The 10,421-nt window shown below is 37.2% G+C and overlaps 1 protein-coding gene across 1 annotated transcript in view; it reads right to left on the reverse strand.

Annotated features, from left to right (window-relative positions):
- The window catches only part of ABI3BP (ABI family member 3 binding protein), a 233,759-nt gene extending 224,792 nt beyond the window's left edge, over window positions 1–8,967 (reverse strand). The window contains 1 exon segment of the mRNA XM_079101410.1: window positions 8,790–8,967. Within this exon segment, the coding sequence (XP_078957536.1) occupies window positions 8,790–8,868 (79 nt within the window). The 5' untranslated portion in view covers window positions 8,869–8,967.
- Window positions 8,968–10,421: the final 1,454 nt, after the last annotated feature.

A 10,421-nucleotide genomic window follows, 5' to 3' on the forward strand; every position in this document is an offset into this window, starting at 1 on the left:
ACCAGAATGTTTTCTTACCAGCCGACAGAATGGAAAAATCAAAGGATGGTATTTACGGAGAAAGGAAATCTGAAACTTCACCTTGGCATCACATCCAAAGCAAAAGCACCCCAGTTCAGGTCCTCACAAGGTCTGCTCACTGCTCAGAAACCTTTCCCTGTATTGGAGATGCAATGGAATGCATTTCAAAGAGGTTTTAGGTTTATAAAATTTGCTGTGTGCTCAAAAATTGTCCTTAAAACAGAAAGAAGAGTGTATATGGTAATGTACACAATTAAAGAAACCATTTCCAAAAGAATTCATGTCACCAGGACTTTGCAAAGAAGGAAAATCATTGCACACTTGCTTCACTCCAATGTTGTACACTGATGAGCTCATGGGGTCTTGGTTTTTCTTACCTGACACATGAATTCATTTATTTATGTATATCAAAGCTAGTGTATGACAACACAGTGGAAAGGCCTAACTCGCAGAAATTCAGTTGTTAAATGAGGATAAAGATTTAAGACACTGATGATTTCACATAAAATGACTTCTGTGTGGTCAAGTAGAACTGATTTCAAGCTCCTCAAAGGCAGGAAATGTCCTACTCATCTTTGTAATCTTTATTTGATGATTTAAAAATACTACTTTGATGACAAAAAGAATAAATGTAAGTTCAGTCCTGATAAACTGATAAAATAAGTCATAGCTTCTCAGATCTAGCTTCTGAGATTTTGTAAAATTAGAGATTATCTCTTATGTCCTAATATGAAAAACAATTGTTAATCTTAATTGTAAGCATTTTTGTATGTACTTTGAGAAGGAAGTCTGAAAATTTTTGGAATAAGGCAAAAAATAATAATAATAACTTTTAAATTGATAGAAATTAAAACATAAATAGCAAAATAATTTACTTGCAACTTTTAAATTTTACTCTGTATTCTTCCACAAGGATTTATTTCAAAAATTGTTGATTAGTTATTCTCTAGCCCTGACCATGTTGGAATTACCTGAGAAATGTTTCTAAAATATCTCACCCTGAATCATGATGCGGCCAGGGGCAGTAGAACATTACCGATATTTTTGAAAACTCAGTTATCCTCACGTGCAGCCAGGGTTAAAAGTATTGCGATGGATGTTACAATATTGGTGAACTTTTGTTAAAAGAAGAAAATGCTAAATTTTCTATCACAGGAAAGGTTTGAATTGGGCAAAACTTTTCTCTACAAGTAATTTCTAAGTTGATCATAAGGTGCTTGAAGTGGGTGGATTTGGTCTGGATTTCTAATGGATGGGCTTTAGATGCAAAATAATTGACTACAGAATGGTAACAAATCTTCTATGGAAGCATTGCATCTTCTACTTCCCTTTTCAGAATTCTGCAGAGAGGAACATTAGCTGTGTTCTGAGAGGGCTTTGAAACTCAGACTAACTCTAAGGATCCCAAACTTCCAGGAAAATATAAATCAGAGTTCTTTTGGGTCAGGAAAATCTACTACATAATAATAACAATCTCACTATGGAAGGTTTTTGGTGGGAAATGCAAATAAACATTATGAGCAGTGAATTAAATCCTGATTCAGTCTTGCTACCTACAGAACTTGTCCAGAGTAGCCTGAGACCGTGAAGTCAATCTTCCCTACCATGTGCCTTCCAGACCTTTAAAATCTTTCCAACACAAGAAGAGACTATGGCCTAGAGAAGAGACCCACAGGGTGCTCAAGTATTATTAAACATCCTACAAGATTCTGAGTGTCATGCTGAGGATATTTTCTTTGTACTAAATTTTGTTTTGTTTCCTGAAAGCACGTGGAAGAATTGCTGCTTTATTAATACTAAATAGTATCTGAGATAAGCTCTTTTAATTTTCTAAATCACTTCCATCACATCCAGTAACAAAAGTATATTTTCTTTCCCCAAACATAAATTTATCCTCATTGTAATTCCTCAATTTACTCTAAAAGCCACGCCATTCATATTTCTGAAGCACATTTTTCAGGGACTACATTACCAAGTTCATAAGTATTAATTGCTTAATATTTGTTGAGATTTTAAAAAATCACTTTTGCTTACATTTTTTCCTTTCAGAGATGGTGGCATCAATGAAACCAATTCTATTGTGGGGAATTTGCTTTGTGTGACCCCCCCACACGGATCAGCCATACTTGATGAACTACAGAGAAAATCAACAAATGAATTTAGGTGCTGATTGGCCTCTTGCATACAGAGAAGGTGGTTCACATTGGATGCTGAATATTTGCCTTTGCATTCTTAAGATACTTATCTCAATTTTCAGGAATTTCCTAGAATTAACTCCAGTTACGGAGGGAGATAAATAAGCAGTTTGCCTATTGAACATCTGCCAGTAATGGCTGAATTCTGTGGGAAGTTGATGGAGTTGAGTTTTCAGGCTCAAACCAGTGTATTCTCTGGAGTCAGACTTCTGATGTTCACAGTTCCACTATATCACTTAATGATTTCAAGCAGTCATTGAACATTTTGTGGCAAGTAGACTCTAGGGTGCAATTACCTCTCACCATCTTCTAACCAATAGGATATGGCAGAAGAGATGGGCCTTCACTTCTGCAATTAGGCTATATAAGGCTATGATTTCCATCTTGCCTGTAGACTCTTTTGGGCAAGCAACCGTAGTAAAAAGCCCATATGACAAAGAATTGAGGTGACCTCTGGTCAATGAAGGCCAGCAATGAAATGAGGCCCTCAGACCAATGACCTTCTAAGAACTGAATTCTTTTAGCACAATAGTTTGAAAGTGAATCCTTCCCCAACCAGGACTTCAGATGAGACCCAGCCCTAGAGACTCCCCTGAAGCCTCATGAAAGGCCGTGAAGGAGAAGACCCAGTTAAGCCAGGCAAACTCCCACCCCACAGCAACTCTGACACAATAAATGCATTCTTTTAAGCTGTTAACTTTGTGAAAATTTGTTATGCAAAAAGATAACTAGAACACTGTTTAAGATACTAATACTTTTTGCAAGTGTGAGGATAAAAAGAGATCATTTACATAAGCACAGCCTTAAGCACCTAACCTGGTATATGGTACTTTGGTTATATTTAATGAAATGTATGTATTTAACACATTGTTTTCCCTATTCATGTTTAGCTATTTTTTTTTTTTTTTTTAGCTGATACTATTTATATTTACAATGTGGGGGGGGGCGCTGGGGATTGAACCCAGGTCCTCATACATGCTAGGCAATTGCTCTACCACTGAGCTACATCTATAGCATTTTTATTTTATATTATTTTATCTTGAGACAGGGTCTCACTAAGTTGCCCAGGATGCCTTGAACTTGCAATCTTCCTGCTTCAATCTCCCAAGTAGCTGATATTATAGTCATGTACCACTACATCCAGTTTATTTTTACTTTTGGTCATTTTTAAACAGATTTGTTTTTATTTCATTATTCTAGCAATTGATCACATTATATTATCCTATTTTTTATTTTACTTTTTTAAAATTTGTTTTTAGATAAATTTTATTCAAGTCACCTCTTTTATGCCTACCACTACAAATGGCAATCAGGGAACACTTCAGAGGGAATTCTTTCTGAGGACAATGACCCAGGTAGAATGGTTGGTCTCATCTCCTCTAGCGTTGTCCCTTCACTCAAGGTCTCACTTTTGTCTTAGACAAACAATTCATCAACTCACATAAACCTTCCAAAACATTTTCATCTTCTTTGCTACAACACAGTATTGATGAATTCTATTCTCAAGTGTTCAGCTGTGTCCCATTAACTTGAATCAAGAGAAAGGGAGAAGCTAAAATTCCTAAAGATTGCATATCTCCTAGCCCAACTGAACAGTTGATAAAACTAGAAACATACATTTAACTTAGGGAAATTTTATTCTTAAACCTCAGGATGTTTACATTCCTAATTTAAATTTATTTTATAGCAGAGTTGATTCTCATTCAGTTTTACCTAGCAGATGTTCAATAATCAGTGCGCGAATAAACAAACATACAAATATATCTGCCAAGGAACTTTAGAGCTTTAGAAAAATACTAAAATAATTCCGTGGTTTCCAACTTTTTTCTTTTAGCAGCAGAGTTATTTTTTCTAGCAATACATAAATATATATTATTCAAAAATTAGAACTCCACCCACATCAACCTCCCAACTTCCCGGCCCTGGGATGGGAGAGATCTGATGTTCCCCCTCCCTTCACAAGTGTCAACCACCCTTTGGAGACATGAACTGTGCCTTTAGAGTGACACATTATTGTTTCATCAAAATTAAGATTGAGAGGGCTCCATGGAGAGAGAGAGGCCAGCCCCCAGGTGAGTGACTGGAAAGTTTATAGAACAAGATGTAAGTGCCTGCCTCTCTAAAGACAACATTCTATTTCCTCTTTGCAAATCTTAAGGACTCGGAACAGAAAGAGACAAGAAAGGCATAGTTGATTGCATCCTGTGGATCCTCAGTCTTGGTTTCCCCTCTCAATACTTCAGTAGTTGCTGACCTCCGGCCCAGCAGCCACCCCTCACTTCTCAGCCATCCTCCTTCTTGTCTGAAATTGCATTTGTCCTTCACACCTCTGCTTGAGTGCCTTTCACCATATTTGCCACCTCCAGTCTGGTTTTGATGGTTCTGACTATTCTCAAAATTTATTGTGCTTCACCCAAATTGGAGAAGGATGCCACTCTACTGGAATTATCCCTTTCCACTCCATCTCCTCCATTAATTCCAGTTACCTGAAGACAGGTGCCAAGCTTTGTTTCCCCAGTCTCAATGCTCTGCATAGACATGGGGTAGACTTTATAACTTGAATCAATTAATGTATCTTTACATAGATCACAGAACTGATAGTACATCAAAATCAAGGGTAGGGTCTTTTGCTACACTGGCTGTGTGATTTGGGGAAAATTACTTAAACGCGCAGAAGCACAATCTGATGCCCTATAAAATGGAAGTAATAGGATACCCACTTTACAGAGGGACTTAGTTTAATTAGATTTATCTCATTAAAATATGTAGCTCTAAATTACCACATGCAACACACCTTCAAAAAGATGTTGCCTATGAGAATGAGAACAATAGTAGTAGAAGCTAATGGCAACGATGATTACATTATATCATCTATTCCTGTGGTTTTTATATCTGAAGTGAGAGATAGCTACCCTCTCAGGTAAAACTTGAGACCAAGAGCCAGGTGCCTATTCCCTCTGCCACGTGACCAAAGTCACACCCAAAATTCTCAGGCCCCCTGACCATGTGACTACACTTGCAACTCAGATGTTCCTCTGTGGTTTTCCTCACACATGCCTTAAAGAGAAGTGTGACAGACTTGCCTAACAGCATCCTTTGCTTTCATGCTGAATACAATCCTCCATACACAGGAGTTTTAGCACAGAGGTGTGTCCAGCCTCTGATGTCCAATTATAAGGTTTTATTGGCTCCTTCACTCCTGAGTGTCCCATGTGGTTTTGTTTTCAAATGTGTGCTGGGGAGAATAACCTTCCATGGTGCAAGGTTATGAGAGGTCACTGCAGCACAGGGGCTTCTCAAGGTACAAGACAATGTGATTCATCTCAGGGGCCTGAGTGTTGTGATCCAATTCTCCTCCTGAATGACAAGTTCAAGTGGTTCTTACCTGGAGGAGCCACACAGCCCTCTCCCCATCCCCATGAAAACCCTGATCCTAAGGCAAAGGTGCAGCTTTCTCTGGAGAGTGTCTGCCCACATAGGAGGACCACAGTCAGGCTGGAAGGGGAGGATGCTTTGCCCCATTGTCACACAAAACAACATATCACAATCTCACCCCACCTGTCCACCAATGACACACCACCAAGCTATCTCACAGAGATTTATCTTACAGTTTTAAAAAAAAGATCATATATTATTCAGTGTGCATTCACTATTGAGCCACCTTTCTACTAGGCAGTAAGTGTTTATTGAATGTCAGTTATGTGTAAGACCCTTTACTAAATGCTCTGCATCTCTTAACTCATTTAATCCTAAAATGCTATGAGATAGGTACCATTTTGCCCATTTTACAGATGAGAAAACTGAGACAGCAAAGGTAAGTAACTTGCCAAAGATATAGTCATTAAATGGTGAAGAAGAGAAAAGATACATTAATCAGGGTCCCCTTTAAGCTTTTAAAAAATAATCAGGAATCTTCTAAGAGCTTATTTTTTAAAATAAGGTATGTGGCCAGACATGCATATAGGCAAATGACATGTAATAGGTGATACCTTATAAATAATCATGCACATATATGTGTAAAAATATGTATAATGTTGATATAAAATGTGGCTTTTCCTCAGGAAAATGTGATAATTAAGATGAACTTTAAACACTGTGTGAGAATCAGTTTTATTCAAGGGAAAGATAGCATCGCACACATGGCAGAATGTGATTCCTAAGTTTTGGGTGGGGGACCCTGCTTACCAAGGGGGAAATAGGGAGTAGAATGTGGATTTTGAATCAGAAACCCAGTACCCACTTCTGGCTCTGCCATTAACATGGGAAAAATCACTAAACTTCCCATTCTTTGGATGCCTTTATTTATAAAATAAAAGTTAGGCTAAGCCAGTGATTTCCAAATATTGGCCTGTGATGAAGTTTTTATCAGTCTGTGGCAAAATGAGTGAAATAAGGACAATGGGCTTGTTTGTGTAGCTAAATTCATTTGTTTTATAAATCTGTTAAAATGGTCTGTTTTTATGAACAATGGCAATCTTAAATAACACATAGTCCTTAACTAACTCTTAGGAAGGTAGAAAAAAAGAAAACTTTTTTTTTCTTTTCTTTTAAATCCTTTTTTAGCCCAGTATTTTTCCAAATATGTTCTGGAACAGACAAATCCCTGGTCAGATATCATTACCATCATACTGAAAAAAGAGGTTTTCAGTTAAATGAGTTTGGGAAACAATGGGTTAAAAAATTGTAAAACACTAACATTTATTGTGATTACCCTACCTCAAAAGACAAAATGCATCAAAGGCTCCCCAAATTATTGATAAAAAGTAGCTGCCTGTCCACTGTCCCCAACTCCAACATAGGACAGAACACCTATTCCTGGAACACAGTTTGAGAAAGGTGACTTCGGCTAAAAGAACATTCCTCAATAGCTTCCATGATTAAAAGTAGCATTAAAAACAATGAGATGTGCCATTTATTTTATAGTTGTTACAATTTGATGGGGAATTTTCTCAAACTTACAGATTTTTTTTAGATTTCCAAAAGAAACCTGGATGAAAACACTTCAGATTAAAGCTCAGTGAAATAGACAAATGTTTTGTGATCATTTTTTATAGCTGTTTATTTTTTTTTTCCTTTACCATTGAAAATAAAGTAAACTGTATTAAGAAGTCTGTATTTAGTGATTGCAACATAATTAAAGCACCTGGAATTTGCAAATGTTTGCAGTAAACCAAATTTTGGCTATCATCCTTAAAAAGTGAATAGAAAGTAAAATAAAAACATCCATAGGTACTGAGACAGAGGAAAACCCCAAATTCCTCTTAAATGATATGTCCATGTCATTGTTAAATGCTTCATCAGTATGAACAGTTAATCCTAAACGCTGGTAGCTCATGATTTCAGATACAGTTTACTATGTCCAAGGAACAAAATTCTTGGTAGAAGAAAAAGATCTGATAGTGTTTGCTTTTCTTTTTTATTTGCATAATTATTTGATCAAAGCTGAGAAGTTTTCCTTAGTCTTTTTATTGCTTTTCACATCACCATGTGAAATACCAACCAGCCAAATGCTTCAGTCTTCACATTCTGGATTCGAGTTTCACTTTACCCAGTGAGAAAAGAGCAGCTTTCACTAGAGACAAGATGATCCTGGAGTGAGCCCTTCCGAGAAAGGACCCAGGCAAGATCTTCTGAATATTCTGACACTAACAACTTTTCTGACTCTATACACACTGTTTTTGACAAGCCTGTGGTTCTGGGTTACCTCCAATATTTTCCATCATAACTGTACGGTAAATTCCAGCCTGTTTTTCATAATCCTGCTGACTACAGCAGTCTGCAGCCATAAAAAGCCTTCACAGACCTAAAGTTGGCTTCCAAAAGTGCCTCTGCAAAGGAGCAAAAGTACACACAACATTTATGTTCAAAGTCAGGAGAGGAAGAAGCCTCTTGTTCCAGTGCTAATGGACTTAAAGCATTGTTTTCAGGGTTTAAATTTAGAAACTTTAATTTTCTTCTAATGGCATTCATAAACAAAATACCAACACTAAAATAAGAGCAGTTCAGTCAGGAGAAGGGGGAGTGTCCTGTCCAACAGATCAAACCCTCTTCCAAACTCCACTGGAGTGAAGTGTCTTCCACTTAGCGCGTGACCACACTTTGGTCAGACCTGCCTAGACTCCCTGGTCCTCCTGGTTAACAGGTATGCTTGAGGTTTATGCCAAAGATCCCAGGTTTCAGAATTAGCTTTTAAATCTTAAGCTGGTGCTGATTTAGTCTCTGAAGAGGGGTATAAAAACAGCAAATAACCAACAAATTATAATATCCCTTTACGTAATATGTTTCAATACACAAATACCGTGACTTGAAGCTATGCCATTCAAGTTCCCTTGAACATACCCAACCAAGAAGTTGGTTTTCATTTTTGCAATAAAGAGCTGCAATTGAAAAGTAAATAATGGAGAGAGGGGATTCATAGTTTAAGCAAACCCTTCACACATTTGAAGTTTGACTTTCTGCAGCATAAATCTATCCCCCCTCCACATGATAAAGCAGATCATATTTAATATCAACAGTTAAAAACAACTCTCTCCTAAAAATATTTTCAAAACATAAAACATCAGAGCTACTTGCCTTTTGGCAATTTCTGTGCATTTCCCAGGGCAAGTATAATACTTCCACAGAGAAGTAGACACCCCAAGCTGGAGAGCATGTTGCATTTGCCACCTCGCCCAGGGAGTGATGCTGGTGGGTGCCTCACAACCCTGGAGCTGCATTTAAGTGGATGGTCTCCCAGTGACAGAGGCGGGCGGCTGCACTTAGCTGTGCTGTGGGCTTACTCACAGGGGGTGGAGACAAGATGACATCACACCCTTTCCCTTTCCCACACACTCCAAAAAAAAAAAAAAAAAAAAAAAAAGGCACAACAGCAAAAACATATCATCATATTTCCCTTTGTGAAGTTGTAACTGTCTCTTCTCTTCCCTCTGTGACATAAAGATTGAAATTACGGCCAATTTATATTTGTAAAAGAAAAAATATTCAGGCAATTTTGAAACATTTGATAAGACTATTTTAAAGAATCTGGAAAAGACACACTTAAGACCATCAGAACATTAAAAATATAAAATGAAACCTTGTTAGGGAGGAAACTGTTTTTAATTATCCAGCAAACCAAATCAATTCTTCTTTGAAATGGAGTAAACTCATAAAAATATACTTTTGAACTATTCTGCATTTCCAGTATTATGAGAAACATTTAAGAGTAAGTCCAGGGCTATTAGCTATACATTATATATATGTGGACAATAATATATATACATAAATATATACACATACAGACATTCTCTAAGTATGGTTATAGAGACAACACTATTAACAACTGAGTCCCACTATGAGCCAGGTTCTGCAATAGGACCAATTTGGTGGCTGTACGGGTACTACGGTGTTATCTCCATTTATCAGTGAGAAAGAGGCTCAAAGAGGTTAATGTCCTGACCAAGCCAGTGTACTCCAATAATTAATAATTTAGACATGCTTTGGAATAAAAGGTTTTAAACTCAGACCCCACTTACTAGCAAGGTGCCCCTGAACAAACTTCTTTGATAATATTATTGATCCTGATTACATTTCAGTTATTACTCATGTTCAGGCATGCATCTAATCAATTTATACATATAAAGACATTTATTTCTTAAAATGACCAATGAGGAAAGCACAGTCATTCCTCCCATTTAACAGGTAGAAAAACTGTACATAGAGGTGCAATAAAAGGCACCTCCGGTAAGCAACTGAGCCAACAATTTAAGCAAGTCTTTTAACCCAGCATTTCCACTCCTAATTGCTAAAATTGAGATTCTAAAATAGGGATGAGAGTACTAACTTCATAAATTTTCTAGTAGGAATTTTAGAAAGTATTTAGTAGTGCCTGGCACATAGAAAGCAAGAAATGACAATAGTAAAGCTCTCAAGTAAGTAGAATACACTCTAACCTGGGTGTAATTACCTCTGAGGTCCATGCATGTGCGCTCTCTCCCTCTCCAGCACATGGCCCCAAATACAGGCACACTGTTGGAATGACTGGGGCAATAAACTAATTTAAATATTGCTTATAGTGACTTTTTGGGAAAACAGCTTATTTCACAGGGTTGCTATAGATGAACCAAAACCAGTAAGCAGGAACTGGAATAATTAGTCAAATGAAATGATAAGTAGAAAACTCACCACAAGAAAAATTGAAGAGACAGCCCTGTCTTCCAAATAAAG

Source organism: Sciurus vulgaris, assembly GCF_902686455.1.
Source record: "Sciurus vulgaris genome assembly, chromosome: 10".
NCBI lineage: Eukaryota > Metazoa > Chordata > Mammalia > Rodentia > Sciuridae > Sciurus > Sciurus vulgaris.